Raw genomic sequence first — 18,013 nt, forward strand, 5'->3', positions numbered from 1 at the left:
CTGCTTAATGTTTTACCTTGCAGATTATGAATATATTGTCAGTGAAGATGACTGGATAATATATAATCACAAGGAATACTACTTCAGCAAGGAACCAATGCCTATGGAAAAATCCAGGGACTTTTGCAAGAAGAATGGTGGTGATCTTGCTGTCATTGAGAGTGAAAGCGAAAAAAATTTTCTTTGGAAATACGTAAGAAACATGTTTTACTTCAAAAATGTGCCGTTCTGTCCAGTACTGAAGCACCTTTTTCAGCTGGCTTGTGAAATATTAGAAAGTGGTCCCCATCATAAAAAAAATCAGTGCCACCTTTCATGGGCTTATCTACTTAGGAGCTTTACCATAATCATTATTTTGATAAATTGCTAGACAAATAAATAAATATTGATATTTATTGATATGCTGATAAATATGAATATGCTGATAAATAGACAAATCCTCCTCTTCTTTTCAAGAACACTCTCAGAGTGCAACTCAAAAACCTTGCTCTGTTTAGCTGAAAGCTACAGTTACTGAGTATGCTTTGTTTTCCAACTCATTCTCCTCACAGAATTCAAGAAAAGATTCTTCCTTTTTCTTGTCAAGAGATTTCAGATTTTCAGTAAAACATTTAAGCCAGAATCTTTTCTAATACTAAGAGAATAACCTGATGATGACACAATCTTTTGCAAATAGTTTCATACTATTAAAGCCAAATATGATTCTATCCTTTTCTCCACATGACTAAGTACTAAAACCCACCATTTACTTGTAGCTTTTTGGAAAATTCTAACTATGCTTTCCTAAAACTCTTTTAAAAATATTGCTTTATTTTATAGCCTGCTTAAGAGGCCATTCTTATCTTCTTAACATAGCTTTTTGCTCCATTTCTTTTTCATCCCATTCTGCTTTTTTTTTTTTTTTTAATTTAAATACTGGAAATTGGAGGAAAATTTTGCATTTTGCAGTTCAGGCACATAATCCCAGCAACTCCCTGCACATTGCATACTATGCAATTGTACAACTGAAACTAAAGCAGTTTTTGAGAGCTTGCTTATTTTATTTGAAATCTGTTTTGTACAGCTCATTAAAATTCTTATTATTTTTTGTGTTTTAGACTTTCTATAAAGACTGGGGAAATAACTTTTATATTGGCTTAAGTGTGAGCCTTGACAAGACATTTCGGTAAGTAAAAACAAATTAAGTTTGTCAGACTCATAATGTGAATATTTGGCATGACTGTCTGTAAGAGACTGTTGAAGTTCAGTGACTGACAAAACCTGTCTACAGCCATGTTTTGACATAAAGTTTTAAAATATGATTCTGCTCCTCAGGGGAGCACTTCTCCCATAATATTTGCACTATCTATTTCCCCTTCTTTTGGTTCTATACTCTGCTTTTGTATTGTAAGGCTGAGATGTTCACTCACAGTGAGTGCAATGTCACCCCCTTTTCCTTGTTAGATGAAAGATAAAATTGTTGGAGGTCTCTAGGATGTTCCAGATGGTACTTGCAGACATTACTGAATATTCAAATGATCAAAGAAAAAGAACCCTCAAAATCTGCAGTGAGAGGCATCTTGGTGTTTTTTAGAGGTGTAATATCAATACTGGAGAGCCCTTGTCTGGAAGGTAATATCCAGATGGTTGTACTGTCAGACCCCAGGGCAGGACAGCTTCAGGCTGCATGGAGTCATTACTCTTCTACAAATGTCTTTGGAAAAAAAGTACCCTGGGAATGCCCTAAACCTTCTCTGGAGACTTAGATGATTTACAGACATATTTCTCCTGTGGCACTCTTCTCTTCTCCCCTTCCCAGCCCCACTCCCCATGTCTTTTTCTAGTGCCTTCTCTGCGATTTGAAGCTTGGTCAGATGAGTCTCAGCCTCTTCATTTCAGTCTTTCTTCTGTTGCCTCAGGATGTCTTTCTTGGCCACAAGCCACAGAGACTGGTTAGTCTCATCTCCTGGTGCTCCTGCTTTCTACATCACATCCACTGCTCAGAAAAAACTGTTGTTTGTCCCATTCTCCCTTGCTCGGTCACTAGTTTCATCCTCCTCCCTGTGGGATGATGGTGCCACTATTTGTCTTCTTATTATTCCTTCCAGTTTATTATGTACTGTTTTTTCCTATTTGGCTCAGGAAGATTTGCAAGGCAAGGGAGCAGGTAGGCATGCTTGTTGAATTCCTTATTTGTAGTTTACTTGCAAAAACACACAGACAGTTGCTTAGTCTCCAAAACACTAAATTGCCCTGGAGCTGATGTTGTCTGAAGGCTCTCAGTCTTGGCAGATTCCCCCCTTGACTCTCCTCCTTCCAGCACACTGAGGCTTTTTCACTTTTTTCTTGGCTACTTTTTGAGAATAAATTTGTGAATCGCCAAACTAGGAAATGGTTGTTGCACAACTGAAAGTAATAGCTGTGTAATATTAAAGATTTCCTTTGTTTAACAAAATGGTTCCCAGTGGTCCCCAGTAGGTGGTTCGAGGCTCCCTCTTACTCTGTGAGATCTTATTCTATTGGTTTTGGACCCAGGAAATTACTAAACTAGGCTTAGATTTCTGTTTCTCTGCTCCAGAGAAAGCCAGGTCCAGTGCTACAATGGTGTGTTTCCTGTAGGCTATCAATGCTTAGAGACCAAGAAAGGCTGGGACCACCAGTTGAGATGGTTAGTTCAGACCTGGGCCAGGTCAACAGAGTAGGCGGTTGACATCAAGATATTTTTTACTAATTCCAAGTGGAAGGTCTTGTTTTTTACCAGAGAACAACATGTGTTTGTAAGATAGGATATAGGAAACTCTAATACATCCTTTACAAAGAGATATTAACTAATTCAACTGAGAATTATTATTCCCCCAAATTACTTCTTTCAGATGGATGGATGGAACTCCAGTGAACTATGTTGCCTGGGCTCCAAATGAACCGAATTTTGCCAATAATGATGAAAACTGTGTGGTCATGTATACCCAAACAGGTGGGTGCTGTGACAACATTCAGTCTTCACGGTGTGGCATAGGCTTGGGAGGGCTGTATGTGCAAGGGTGGGTAAGTTATAATAATGAGCAGGCTGATGTTTGATAGAGTGTTTAAAAAGCATAGGAAAATAAATCATGTTGTCTTCTTCCATTTATGCACTTTTTAAAAATTCAACTCTATGAGGCTAACACATTGGATTACATCTGCAATTTGATTCCTAGCTTTGTCAGAAAATTTCAACGTGAACAAATCAGTTAAGTATCAGACCATCTGCAGATAGAGTCAGTATTGTTTTTCCTCTAACCTCTGGCCATTTTATGACTCACTCTCGAGGGCATCAGCTGTTATCACTTGTGCCATTCCTAAAAATCTAGGGCTTGGGCATGCCTTTGATTATTAATAAACAATGCTATATACTATTTTAATTAGATTAAATACAAATATCTTTTAATACAGAGAGTTGGAAATAACTGTGCTTACGCTAGCCCAGCACTTAGTCTCCTTTGGAGCAGTTAATCTCTTCTACTTTAAACATTTTTGGTCTCCAAATCTATAGCTGAGGTAATCTTCCTAGGCTCTGTTAGAGGTCAATAGAAGGAACTGAACACTTTTGGGGAGTACACACTATGTCCTGTTTTGGAGGTCTTCTTTAAGATAAGATGAATTATGTCCTTAACTTCACTGAATTATAATGACAATATCTCCATTAAACATGAGGTGTGATTAGCTCTGCTGTAGATAGTTAGCTTGTAACTGTCTGCAGCTAATGAAATTAATGCCATTTGCTTATTCATTCCTGATCTGTAAAATGGGGATGGTGATGTTAATGTTATGTTCTTACATCACACTCCTATAGGGAGCAAAGATACCCAGAAGACTAGAAGACTCAGGTAGTAAGGTAACAAGGACCAAGTACCTTACATAGACAGAGTGATCCTAGAGACCTTACAGATGTTAGAGAGGTGAATTAAGCATTTGAACTAAAACTCCCCTTTGGCAATGCTTCGGGTTTTCAATATTGAAATACTTCTGTTCTCAGACAAAATATTCGTATTCTGAATTTTGCTGGAAACCTGAATATTTCTAAGGAATATACATTAAAAATACTCATTATTTCTGGGGGAGATAAATACAAATACAGTTATCAGTTCTACTTCCTATGACAGATTTGCTTTAGGAAAAGATACTTTTTATCCCAGTCTCAGTTGCATTTAATTTTTATTTTATTCTAATTTGCTTTCAGGTACATGGAATGATCTCAACTGTGGCAGCGTTGAGTCATTCATCTGTGAAAGGCTTAACAATACTGTTCGTCCAACTGTTGCTCCCACTTCACCACCACCAAAGGGTGGGTGTCCAGAAGACTGGCTCCTCTTTGATAACAAGGTGCAGTATGAAATGTCAGTATATTGTATTTTAAGAAGAGCAGAATAACAACCATCTTTGGATCAGTTTTGCAGTTGTAGCAGGGATTTCGGTTATCACAAAATATGTTGATTGTGTATATTTAAACACTCTAAAAGTACGATTCCTGAAATAGAAAATACAGCTTCTATTGCAATCACAGCAGTTATGAGAGGTCATGAGACATACAAGAAGAAAGCTTTGTCTTATATTTTTGCTAGTGTTTAGTGTTGCCAAAGATGGCTGAGCAACTTTCCTTGTGTGGAGCTGCTGTATGTTCTCGTCTACTGTGCTGAGCTTATCTGGCTGTCACAGGTTGCCTGGACACTTATTTGTCCCTTGCCTACTATCCACCAGCTCTTAAGCCACTAAGGCACCTTCCCTTGAGCAAATGTATCAGGTTTTTTATATAACCAAATACCAGTTAAAGTTTTTAAGTAGTTCAGTTATAAGCTTCACCATACTTTATTATGTAAGATCACTCTTAGCCTTCTCAAAAGACAAAATTTCAGGATAAGAGAGTGTATGTACTTAAAATCCACAGATTGTCATCAATGAAGCTATAAAAGCTATAAAAGCTATAAAAGCTATAAAACAACAGTGTACACTGTTGAGAACACACCTAGAAATGAAGATAATCCTTAATTACATTGTCTCATCTAGCTCCTTCTCTCTTTCTTTTGGCTAAACCAAAATATGATTTCAGTTTGATAGAGCTCCTTTGTCTGAGACACAGTGGCTTCTGTCTCCTCTTTCCTTCCCCCTCTCAGCCCTGGGGAAAAGAGTCACAAACTCAGAGTTTGTTCCATTTCATAGTACTCTCTCAAGCTAAAATGTCTCTCTCTTCTTCACCTCCTGGAAAAGGAGTTTCCAGAGGTTCAATCCTTGGCTCCTCTCCGAGTGTTTAGACACCACTTCTGACTGTCATGGACCTACCTCCCTTTTGCCCACCTTTTTCCCCAGATTGCCTGATTAACTTTTCAGTTGCATGTTTCAATCAGCACATTTAGGTTGCTTGACTCTGGCAAAGCTGTCTAATGACATCTTGGTTAAATCTCATAGATCATATTACAAGAAATGGTAAATTCATGGTTTTCTTTGTAATATCAGAATCATTCTCTTTCTGTGATTATCCTGTGAGAATCAAACCTGGTATGGCAAACAGGGCAACAGAAGCTGAGATGTTTAGCTTCAATAACATGTGTTATCCTTGTTTGTTTTCTGAGGTCTTCTTAGGCATTTCTCCCACAAAGTCACACCTCAGAAGTGTGCTCAGAAGCTTTAACATAATTTCTACTGAAATCATTAGACTGACATGTTCCTTCTTCTAAGTGTATGCTAAAATATTGGGGTTTATGCTAGTTTTCTAGGAGAGATCTTCTCTTTCATAAAGAGCCAAAGACAAGCTAGAAAGGACTGTTAAATCAGCTAATCTCCCTTTTTGCTTAAAATATCCAGCTTATCTTGTTTGTTACAAACAGACATGTGTTCACTGGAAATTAAAACACCATCCAGTTACTGATTTGGCACACTTCTCTTTTTCAGTGTTTCAAAGTATTTGGCCTTAATGAAAATGATACATTGACATGGCACGCTGCGCGGAACAATTGTATTAATTTTGGAGGAAACTTGGCTACTATATCAAAAAAGGAAATGCAAGGTATAAAGTACTAATGTTTTGATACTGGATGAGACATCAAGTAATTCCTGATAAGCAGATTAAAACAGATGTTATAGCTTCTGCAATATATGCTATTATTTTATGCCATATTCATATCAAGTAATGTTGAATGAGAAATTGCACCTTTTGAAAAATGCTTGCACAGGTTTTAGTGTCTTGATTAACTCTTAAAATCATAGCTCTGGGACTAATATAGGCAGTACAAAGGAACTCATACTGTTCAAATATTAAGATTTTGTATTAAGGGCTTGTCATATAATAAAATGTCCATATTTTGATTTTTTTAAGTGTACATGTAAAAATAGCACACAAAGGGAGTAACATCCAAAACAAATCACTGTGCACCTAGCTGCTGAGCCAAATGCTGTGGCTGTCAGTGGAGGATGCATCCTCTGGCAGCAGAAGGCTCCAATGCTGGAGTCCCAACTTCCCCCTGTACCCCTTGCTCTGCTGGACCTCAGCCTGCTGGTCTTGCTGCTCAGCATGCTGCAGGTTTTTTAGTGAGGCCTTATGCTTGCTCAGGAAATGTAATGGTCTTGAGTGCTGCACATGGACCATCTCCTAGCTGACTCCATCAGTGCTTGCGGTTTATGCTTTTTTCTATAGCAGAGCAAGGACAGTCGAAGGACAGTCCTTTAGTGGAAAGTCAGTCTAGGCAGGCGCTAAGGGAAACAGCACCTGGCCTTCCAAAATGCTGAGGTCTCAGTATATATATATACTTGGTTAATAAGTAGTTTTATTTGTGTTATGCCTGTTTAGAAACCAAGCTATTAAGTCTGGTTAACAAAGAAGTTACCAAAGAAGAAAATGGATTGCACAGTGTGCAGTCTCATTTTCTATGTGCCAAGGTGTAGAGTACTCATGTTAATTTCTGTAATACCATTGAAACATTTTCCCTGCTCCCTCAGATGATCAACAACACAGAAGAGTGTACACATAAATTCCTTAAGAAATGTTGAAAACTATTTTATGTATCAAAATTTGCCCATCTTTGAGTTTGTAAATACTTTTTCGGATTTAACATCAGATGACTATCCATTCTTTTTATTTTTATCATAAAATTACCACCTTATTAAAAAAGAGAAAAACAAAACTCATAATCCTGGCTCCAGGCACTCTAGAGTCTGCACTGTTGGGGAAAGGTGCATTCAGTTTCCCTCCTTGTACAATTTTTCTTTCGTCCTTCAGCGTTCCTCATGTCCCTCTTAAAAAATGCTGCAACTGATGCTTGGATTGGACTGAATGACATAAATCAGGAGCACACATACTTATGGACAGATGGAAGCCCAGTTTACTACACAAATTGGGCGAAAGGTTCCCGAAGCTATTATAGTAAGGTAAACATTAATTTCTCATTATCACTCAAACATTATAACTTTGGTAGATGAATGTATGTAGCTACAACTGTATTTTCTGTAAAGTTTCCTTTATGAAGATTTTTAGTGATCTTGTTGTTTTTGAAAGCAGAGTAATCATGTGGGAGGTCTACCTTCATGCATTTTTTTAAACTTCTGTGTTTTGTCATGAATTTTTTGTTATGAATCCAAACAGACATTTGGAAACATTATGCAAAACTCAGACAAGTGAGTATTTCTCTCACTTTACCATGACTGATCAGGAGACTCAAATAAACCATAGCATAGCAGCAACTGTATCATTCTGGGATACAGTGAATGTTACTTAGGCTTGATGAAAATACTCAGATAACTGTGTATATTTAAATTTCTTGGCACTGAGCTTATTAAGATAAATGCATTGAACAAAATCCTCAAAAGAAGGAGACTCTGGGTCTTCCTTTCTCATTTTTATCTTCTCCCTCCATACCTTCCATCAAATCTTCCTTCTTAAAGATCTCTTCTGCATGCTTTGAAACTTTCAGCACTGCTATACCATTTTGTGTTTAATTGCAAGACAAAACTGCGTGTTATTCAATAACTGTAAAATGGCTAATGTAGACTACTGTACTTGATAGTACTACTTCTGTACTCCTGTGCTACCTTTATCAAGTTTCTCTCTTTTTCATGACAGAATTGCTTTGAGTCCAGCTAAAACGGGAAAAAGTTATGTGAGGTCCGAGCTCTGCTGCCATCCAGGCTAGAGCTGGGTTTTGGGATCTCCAGGGCTTCCCCATCTCACACATGTACGCTTTCTGTAGAAGGCTATGCACATTTCCCTACTCAAGTTGCTCCACATGCACCTTCCTTCACTTGCAGCCAAGGCCTGGGCTACTGCCTCTGAGGAGGTTCGGAGGTAGCATAAGGTTAGGCTGATATGAGGTGGGGAGAGCTGCTGCCTCCCGCTGCGGAAAGCCGAGCAGCAGCTTCTCATGCTGTGGGAGGAAAAGGAGGAAGGTAAGGAGCCCGAATTGCCGTGGGAAGGGTTTGGGAGGTGTCCCCCACAAAAGGTTGTTTCTGATCGCTACCTCTACGCTACTGCATTGTGGTGACAGCTTTGGATCCTAGTGCTGGATTGGGGCAGGAAGAGGATTTCGGCTCTCCAGGCAAGCTTCAGTGCTGAGGAGAGTTTCCCCATAACCTCCAGGAAAACAGCAACAGAGCTGAAATGTCCTGTGGGCCAGACCTAGCACACGCATGTCTACCTGCACGCACACACAGACGCGCATGCGCAGAGATTATATACATACAGATAGTCCCAGATGCTTCTTCCTGCCTCTGTGCTGTGCTTTGCAACTCCCTCCATCATCCAAGTACTAGCTTTTCTAGGGCTGAGTTGTAAATGCTTATTGCCGTATTACTGCTCCTGACCATTGCTTGTATGAGTTCATATATGGGACCTTCATATTATTCATCTGTGTGTGCCTGCGTGCGATAGGTGAGCCTGCCCATCCAGGAGTAGGAAGGTTTCCTATCTATACATGTTTTTCTTATTAATCTCATTTCCCCTGTAGGATGACTGTGTCTTTATGATGAAGAACCCTATTGAACAGGCAGGGAAATGGAAAGATGAAGAATGTAAAACAAGCAAAAGCTACATATGCCAGAAAAATTCTGGTGAGTTTTCTTTCACCACTTTCTAGCACAGCTGATTTATTGTGGTTATGTCAAACTGGTGTTAAAAGTGACTTTCCCATATTCAACCCTATTTTAACTGAAATTAATCTGAGAGTATCATGTGCGCTACGGACCATTTTAACAAAATGAGAACACATTTTATTTTTTGGAGAAAAACTCTTAACCTTTCCTGTTTTAAGGACTAGACCAGTAAATAAAAAACATAAAAAATCTGTGGATCATCATGCATTTTACTATTTTTGGCGATCAGGTGGGAGAGAGAGAGAACAGTACTTTGTCTTTCTATGGGTAAATTCTTCAAAACTGAAATTCTACTGTTATACTTAAAAGCACTGCATCTTCTTTATTTTGAAAAACTGCCCTGCTTGATTTCCTTTACAATCTTACTCAGGCAATTTCATTAGCAGCAGTTACATCCCTCTGCTTGCTCATGGTGTGCTTACCATACCCTGTTCCTTGTCAGAAATACAACAAAAGCTAATATATCATGGAAAAAGTGGAGGAATTGTTCCCTTTAATGCCCGACATCATTACAGTATGCTTTGGGAAGCTCTAGAGCTTACAAGGCTTGTTCCTGGGTGTGATACAGATATTTATGCTAAAAGGTCATTCTGAGAGGAATTAGAAAATTTTGTCACAGAACATGAAAACATGGCTTTCATCACTGCAGTGATAGTTGGGACACATCGTAATTTGTTATTCCAACCTCTCTTAATTACTTGACTACTCCAATACACTAGATAGTCTCTCAGTGTTCTATGTCTAGCCAATATAAAGCATTTGACTTTCTTTTCTTTTTGTTTGTTTGTTTGTTACAGACCCCAAACTGCAAAACTCCCAACCCATAGTTCCGATGTTTGGCTTTAACAATTATGGTGATGACCGCTATGCAGTCATCAACTACAAAATGAGCTGGGAAGAAGCACAGAGGAACTGCAGAGACCAGTTTGCAGAACTCGCCAGCGTTTTGGATCCTTATGCTGAATCTTACCTGTGGTTACAAATATTAAAGCACGGGGAGCCTGTATGGATTGGTCTTAACAGCAACACGGTGAGTCCATCAAATGCTTGTGATAATCATTCCGCTACCCTAGATCCGCATAGATCAGCCATACTTCTTGCTCAGAGGTGGAGAGGATCCACTGCTGTGGCTGCTGCTCACTTGCTCCCAAGTGAGTGCTGTCAGTCAGATCCATGAATGCATGGCAGGCATCAAAACCTTGCTGAGGTACCGGACTTCCCTCCACTTCAGGGGTTTTGCACATGTAAATGTTTGGCCATAAGGTAAGTGAGAACTGCCACAGCCCGCATTTCAAAGGTCACCAAGGATGTAGCTGCAGTAGATGGTGGCTTCAGCGGTAAAAGTGGCTATGGAGTTTCCACTTCCTACGCCAGGGTCTACCACACGCTTATGTGGGGGAGCGTTGCCATTTCTGAAGACACATTGTGGAGCACACCATGGAAACAACTTGGGTTAAAAAGAGTTCTTTCTTCGTGAGGTTATTTTAAGTTTTGTTTTAATTCACAGCCTAGCACTACAAGAGCTTGTGCTGGGCAATAGGGGAAATGGCAAGGTGCAGCGTAGAGGTGGGAGCAGGCCTCTGGCAATGGGCTGGTTTTTGGAGGTGAAGCCAGTGCCTTGTGAAAAACCGCCAACAAACTCAGTCAGTGAAGAGTGGAAAGGTCTGACAGGGGAAGCATCTGTTAGAGGCATATAAAAAGAACATGAAAAAAGATGATGTAGCTGGATATTTGTGGAACCAGAGTTGTGAGGAAATCAAGAGGAGAGGGGTAGAGCCGGAGCTTGGTGGGACACAGGACTGAGAGAGGGCACAGGTGCTGAGGTCAGAGGAACCGGAGCTGCACTTCAGTGAGAGCAGGCACTGGGAAACCAGGATTAGAAAGGAATCTGGGATGAAATGTGGCCAAGGGCTTCAAAGGAAAAAGGACAGGAAAGGAACTGGCACAAAGAACTGCATGGGAGCCTGCCTCCAAAGATTGCAGGGAGAAGGGGTTAGGCTGTGCAGGACGGGGTGACAGGAGCCATGGATGTGACTAATGTTGGTCATCCTCTGCAAATAATGGGGAAATCCACTGAAAAAATACGTGCTTAGCTCGTCTCTAGTAGCTGGTCCTTGCACGAACTAGAAACCTATCACAAGCCCTGTTAGCTCAGGTGGCAGAGGTCTGTGGTGCGTGCCCCATGAAAAACGTCACCAGTAGTCCTCTCTCCAGTGGAACTTCTGCTTTTTCTGTTTGCTTTCTAAATATATAGAGAAGCCTGTGTTAGAGGATTGCTAACAATAGTTTCTCTGCAATCTTTATTTGATCTGCGTGTATATGTGGACTCCTTTGATAAAATCTCCTACGGTATATTCACATTTGTTACCGTAAGGCCCTTTGCCCTTATAGTGCATGGGACGGATGGTGTGAATTGAATAATATAGGTTGTGTACTAAATAAGCATCTGTAGGGCCACTGCCCTAACTGCTGTGGAGTGTGGAAGTCTGGACCAGATTGTTATGTATTCATGACAGAGGACAAATTAATTTTGTGCTAGAAGCCGTGATTCTGATTTTTCCTAATTTTTACATACCTTCACGTGCAATCTTAATGTTCTCTCAATCTAATTCTTGTATGTGACAGAATCTTTATTGTCATTTGCTTTTAGACTCGTGGCCATTACATATGGTCGGATAGAAGGAGGAGCAGGTATCATAACTGGGCCAGTGGAGAACCAAATAAGAACACAGCCTGTGTCTATTTAGATTTGGATGGGTTTTGGAAGACAGCATCTTGCAATGAAACATTTTTATCTCTCTGTAAGCAATCCGATGGTAAGTTGCGAATGGGAGAAATGTGATTTGAGAGCCTGGAATTTAAAGTAATGGCTTTATTTGAATTTAGCTTTTCCACATATGCAAAGATTGTGATAGATGGTGTATGCCTTGTGATAAACTATTGCTTTTGTTAAGGAAGAACTCCCGGATCCAGTCTGTCCTGAGTGATTTCCAAACATTTCATTTCACAGGCCAGTCGACACATGCACATCGTAAAGACAACTGCAATATTTCATGCCACATGCAATCGTTCTTTTCTGCATCCTTGTTTGTCAAGAACTGCAGAATTGATCAACTTTAGCCTAACTATAAATACATTAATGAGATATTTTTACATTTAAAAGTATCTTTTGTAATATTGGGAGACAAGAAACTTCTGTCAGTGTAGCAGCTGAATCGATTAATTTATATTTGTTCAAAGTATAAGATCCTGGGAAGCTTCTGCTGAGATACTTTAGAGCTCAAATATTGCACCTGATTTTCAAACATATTTTAAATTATATATGAAATTTATGATCTCTGCACCATACTTCACAGCAAATTTTATATTCGTTTAAGCTCTGCTTTGGCTTTAATCAGGTGATGCAGCAGGCTACTAATTCTACTTCTACATAGTTTAGGATGTGTGTACTAGGGCAGGTACAGACAGCTTCTCTGACTGACCTTGCTACAAACTGGCTGGACAAAAGCCCCTGGCTTGTGGTGGTGGTGTCGAGATCCTTTATGTATACTGACTCATTCCTCATTGCGTTTCACAAGTTTTAAGTAAAAATTGCCTTGCTGAAGACAATTGCAGTTAGACTGGTGTAAGTCTTCTTTAGCAGATTGGATACCCAGCTCCAACCGGTATAGTTTATTACTAGTTTACCATGTTTAGTTCAATCTTTTACCGTTAGTTAAGTCTATGGGATATTCCTTTTCCTGGAATCACTGTCAAATTGGTAGGCACAGGAGCACATGTTTCCCTTGGCTTTTAAGACCCCACTGAGACCTGTGTCTTCGTAATAGAGTTAATCCCTAGTGAACCACCACAGCTTCCTGGAAAGTGTCCTGAACCGAAACGTGGTAGATCTTGGATTCCTTTCCGTGGTCATTGCTACTATGTTCACACCACTTCTGAGGAAAGCTGGCCTGATGCTTCCATGACATGTATTCAAATGGGTAAGTGCGTTTTTTTATTAGGATATTTTACAGGTTGTTTGTGTGTTTGTTTTTTTAATCCAGAACCAAGACATAATACATAGATGTGTGTGTATGTATATCAATTATAAGCTACAGCTAATTTAAAGTTATTATCAAGCTTTTCTACCATATGAAAAAGCTGATCACGAAACACGTCATGGTTGTTTACTGAGATAATTAATTTCTAAAGGAAAATCTTGCTGAAATTATATGTAATATTTAATTGCTATTTTTAGGTGCTTCTCTGGTTTCCATAGAAGATTCAGCTGAAATGAACTTTCTCTTACTTTATTTGTCTCCACTTGCAAGCGACTTCAGAAAGTTTTGGATAGGATTGTTCAAAAATATTGATGGTAATTATTTTACAATTCATACTGAGATGAAAAGAAATACTAAATACTAATAAATAAATAGAGAGAATACTAAATAACACTAACATACTAAATACTACTACTAATATACTAAATATTAAATAAATAATCAGAGAGAAATCAACTGTTAAATGTTTAATAGCTTTTCTGCTAAAATACTTAAAACATAAACCACGGAGAGGTCTACACTTTTTGTATCTTTGCTGTAATTAGAGTATGTTTCAGTCTGTAAAAGGTTCTAGCTTAGCACTGCAGTAGCTGATTAAAATGTTTCCTGTTGCTTTTTTTTACTCAAATTGTTTGACATTTAACAAGTGTTAGTCTTTTAAGAAAAATGTTGTCTTGTAATTAAAAGCTGAGGCAGCCTTAAGTTGGAATTTATTTCTAAACAACAGAGGGGATAGCAGCTCATATGAGCTGTCTAGCAACATTTCTTAATCTAAATTTCAGGGTTTTTTTAATAAATATTTTGGTGGAACTTTTATTTTCATCCAAAGATATGTCAGCCTTTTTTTTTTTTAACTGCAAATTTGATCCTGTTTTCTGTATCATTGTCATTCTGAAGCCCGTTTTTCATGGCAAACTTTGAGGGTAAATCTCCAGAGCGAGTCTAGACCGGGCTGCAGTGAGTGGCCTTGGCCATGGCTTCCCAAGTCCCTGTCTCTCACCACCAGCAATGGCAGACACCTTGTTGCATGGTGGGCCAGGTTCATCTGTTCTAGCTGAAAACTAACAGTAGAAAAGCAGAGATTTGTTCCTGACCTGGCCCACTACACTGCCACACTGCTACATGCAGTGCAAGCAGAGGCAAGAGGAAAGTGCAGCTGCAGACAGGGGGACGGAGGAGGTGGCACTGAGGCAGTTGTGAGTTACGTCAGGTTATGCTGTCAGGAAAGCACACCCTGAGGGAGCAGAGATGGCAATTATTCCTACTTGATGGGCCTCAGCAGGAGATGAGCAGGGAGTTATTATTAAAGAGAGCTGATTCAGTCTGCAAAGATAATTGATTAATCCAGCTCTAATAAAGCAGCTATTCACTGATCTTGGGTACACACATAAAGAAAATCTCCTGAGCGATCCTTGAACTGCAGAGCGTGGCTCTCACAGGTGCTCTGCTTTTCTTAAGGCTCTCAGGCACAGGTGAGTCCTGGGCACAGGCTTCAGCTAAAAGTCCTCGGGTAGCCTGGGCATGTCTTCCTTACAGCAGTGACAGCCATGGCCCTGGAGGCTAATGGAGTTAACTTTGTCCGTGAGCATTTACATTTGGTACACTCCCAACTGAATATCTCTGGCTGTTAAAAGAGTGAGAAATGAGCCCTCTGTGATGTTAATTTAATCAACTAATAAATTCCATATCCAATGTCGTTGTGCCCGGTAGACTAGAAATAATTCCCCCCTTCATACACTCACTAGATAATACTTTTAATTTTAGGGGAATGGCTATGGACAGACAGAAGTGCGGTAGAATTTGTCAACTGGGAGAAAGGAGAGCCTACAGTAATTTTTGATGAACACTGTGTTGACATGGATGTCTCAAGTGGAACCTGGAGGAACTATTACTGCTCTGTTGACCAGAATTTTATTTGCAAAATCCCAAAAAGTAAGTTCTGAATTTTTGTGCACTGGGTTATTTCAGAAGTAGTGGTTAATATATGTCAAGCCAAACTGCATATGCACTGGGTACGCTTTATGCATTGATGCTGATGCATGCGCATCTCCATCAAAGCCAAGAGTAATTTCTGTTAAGGACAATGAGAAATAATGTTGGAGGAGAACCTGAGCCACTGTTTCCTCCTTTCAGTTTAAAAGCATTGATTTCTTGGTATTTGCTGTACCCTGGGGTAGGGGAGAACATATCACCTGTTGAGAGTGAAGAGAAAATTCATAGTCATTAAGGTCAGAGTGCAAGGGGCAGTAGATGATGAATAGATGGCTAAACTAGTGCTGAGAAGAAAGGCAGACACTCTTCTGATAGCTTAGCTGAGGGGCAGCTCTGCAAAGTCATTGAGCTCCTGCAGAAAGCAGGTAGGTGCTGTTGGTGGGGTTGGTACCAGTGAAGTGTGCTGGGATCTGCTGGACGACCAGGCGAAAGCGTCAACTGAGGGTGGGCAGTGGGGCCCAATTCATTTCTCTGCTGACACAGCCATAGGGAGAAATGCCAAGACAACCAAACAGCATAGCACACTTCATTTTTAATGGTTACTTGTGGCCCTGTGGTTTTTTTGGATGTCAACCCATGCAAAGTCTGAATGTGTCACAGGCTGGGGATGTGTCACAGGCTGGGGTGAGTCCCCCTTGCGTGCACAGCAGCATTGTATAAAGCGTGAAGGATGTAAATCTGCACACACGCAGCTAGCGTGAGTCACCGTATACACATGGATTCAGCTGTGTTTGCACACATTACCTGGGAGACAGTATGAAATAGGCCAGATTTGCCATTGGCAAATCCACTGCACAAATATAATAGATGCAATGTGGAACCAATTGAGTCTCCTGCTTGTGGATCTCCACATGTTGGCAGGTTGGTGATGGAGTCATCCATGAGCTTTGTAGGGCCCAGCCAGCCAGTCCTGCTAGCAATTAATTGAATCATACTCCCCAGGCAATGGAGGGAGGAAAAGGAAGTTGACTAAAAATACAGCTTAAATGCTGTTAAGTACAAATGTGCTTTTCACTTTTGCAAGTGTAAAAAATTGAGTTCTTCAGTGTGAAGTGTGAAGCCTTACACTGTGGAAGTGTAAAAACTTTGAACATCTGTCTTCCCTACCAAAAAAAGTGTTCCAAGCAATTAATAGTGAGACAACAGTTTGGGGTATTTTTTTACAAATATTTTTAACAAGAATATTTGATGGATTCAGCCTGAATTGTCAGGGAAAATGTTTTCATATATTTTTAATGTCCATGTACTCTGTTCAGCTCTGGGGCCCTCAGCATCAGAAAGACATGGACCTACTCAAGTAGGTCCAGGGGAGGGCCACGAAGATGATCAGGGGGCTGGAGCACCTCCCCTATGAGGACAGGCTGAGAGAGTTGGGGTTGTTCAGCCTAGAGAAGAGAAGGCTCTGGGGAGACCTTACAGCAGCCTTCCAGTACCTGAATGGGGCCTACAGGAAAGATGGGGAGAGGCTCTTTATCAGGGACTGTAGTGATAGGATGAGGGGTTATGGTTTTAAAGTGAAAGAGAGTAGATTTAGATTAGATATTAGGAAGAAATTCTTCACTATGAGGGTGGTGAGACACTGGAACAGGTTGCCCAGAGAAGTTGTAGATGCCCCACCCCTGGAAGTGTTAAAGGCCAGGCTGGATGGGGCTTTGAGCAACCTGGTCTAGTGGAAGGTGTGCCTGCCCATGGCAGTGGGCTTGGAACTAGATAGTCTTTAAGGTCCCTTCCAACCCAAACCATTCTATGATTCTGTGTTTATTTAAAATTTGATAGGAACGCAAAGTAAAAATTATGTATGCAGTATTTATTTAATCTTTGAATAGTTGCTTACAAACTGTGTATAATATATTTTTTTTAATTTTAAAGTTACTGAAGTTGGGCCAACCCATGATTCACCTGTCAATAAAGGTAATTTGGTTTCTTATAAGCCCATTAAATAGAAATTTCAATACGTGTATAGGCATTTATTATTTACAAGTAAAATTGTCTCCAGAAAAGTTTCATTTAAATACCCATTTAACTGTCACAGATGATTTTATTTTAAATCTGTTTAAAAGGAGAGCTGTTCTCTCAAACTGGATGTCTTATTGATTTTTTTTTCTTTATGAATGGTACACTGTAGTACAATATAATGCTCCTTTTAAAAGGAACATAGAAGAGACTGAGCCCAATTTTGCATTGTCCATCCGGAACATGCATCAATTTTAACTGCTGTTATGGTTGTTCAGTACTTTTACAGTTCACTTGGTTTACTTGGGGAGACGTTGTATGCAATGCAGTCTCTGGTCATTTGTAGTAATTGTTCTGTTTTGTCTTTCACAGCATCAAAAAATGAAGCTGCTGCTTCATCTGCAAATAGTTTAGGTGGGATGATTGTTATACTGATCTTCCTTCTGCTAACAGGAACTGGCCTTACATTCTATTTCTTCTATAAAAAAAGACGTGATCGACAAACAATTACAGCCAGTTTTGACAATGCCATATACCGTGGTGATACTGGAACTCATGAATCAAATTGTCTTGTGACCAATATTGAACAAAATGAGCAGGCAACAGTTTAATGAGCAAGGTAATCTTGGGCCTGATTTTGAAAGGAATTAAAGCACTGGAATACAAGAATTCTTAAGACAAAGTGATTTTCTCCTATGGAAATTCTTGTTCATTTTGCACAGGATGCTTCTTGCTTTCTGTACTAGCAGGAACAAGCAATCTTGCAAGATAGATCCAGAGATCTGCTCACAAACTGTACTACCTGGGAGGACTGTTGAGCATACAGATAGACCTGGAGCTACACTGTGTAATTGAACACTCAGGCAGTTCCAGTCTCTGCATGGGTCCAGCATCACCTTTATGCACAAGAAGAACCGTGCTCACCACAGGCAATT

At 39.8% G+C, this 18,013-nt stretch overlaps 1 protein-coding gene across 1 annotated transcript in view; it reads left to right on the forward strand.

Annotated features, from left to right (window-relative positions):
* The window catches only part of LOC140647147 (macrophage mannose receptor 1-like), a 31,982-nt gene extending 14,293 nt beyond the window's left edge, over window positions 1-17,689 (forward strand). The window contains exons 17-30 of the mRNA XM_072851511.1: window positions 24-193; window positions 1,098-1,165; window positions 2,853-2,953; window positions 4,199-4,341; window positions 5,905-6,019; window positions 7,229-7,377; window positions 8,949-9,051; window positions 9,891-10,123; window positions 11,744-11,909; window positions 12,921-13,073; window positions 13,331-13,447; window positions 14,898-15,065; window positions 16,995-17,036; window positions 17,451-17,689. Of these exons, the coding sequence (XP_072707612.1) occupies window positions 24-193; window positions 1,098-1,165; window positions 2,853-2,953; window positions 4,199-4,341; window positions 5,905-6,019; window positions 7,229-7,377; window positions 8,949-9,051; window positions 9,891-10,123; window positions 11,744-11,909; window positions 12,921-13,073; window positions 13,331-13,447; window positions 14,898-15,065; window positions 16,995-17,036; window positions 17,451-17,689 (1,967 nt within the window). The remainder of the gene's footprint in view (window positions 1-23; window positions 194-1,097; window positions 1,166-2,852; window positions 2,954-4,198; window positions 4,342-5,904; window positions 6,020-7,228; window positions 7,378-8,948; window positions 9,052-9,890; window positions 10,124-11,743; window positions 11,910-12,920; window positions 13,074-13,330; window positions 13,448-14,897; window positions 15,066-16,994; window positions 17,037-17,450) is intronic.
* Window positions 17,690-18,013: the final 324 nt, after the last annotated feature.

This window comes from Ciconia boyciana, chromosome 2, assembly GCF_034638445.1.
Source record: "Ciconia boyciana chromosome 2, ASM3463844v1, whole genome shotgun sequence".
Lineage (NCBI taxonomy): Eukaryota > Metazoa > Chordata > Aves > Ciconiiformes > Ciconiidae > Ciconia > Ciconia boyciana.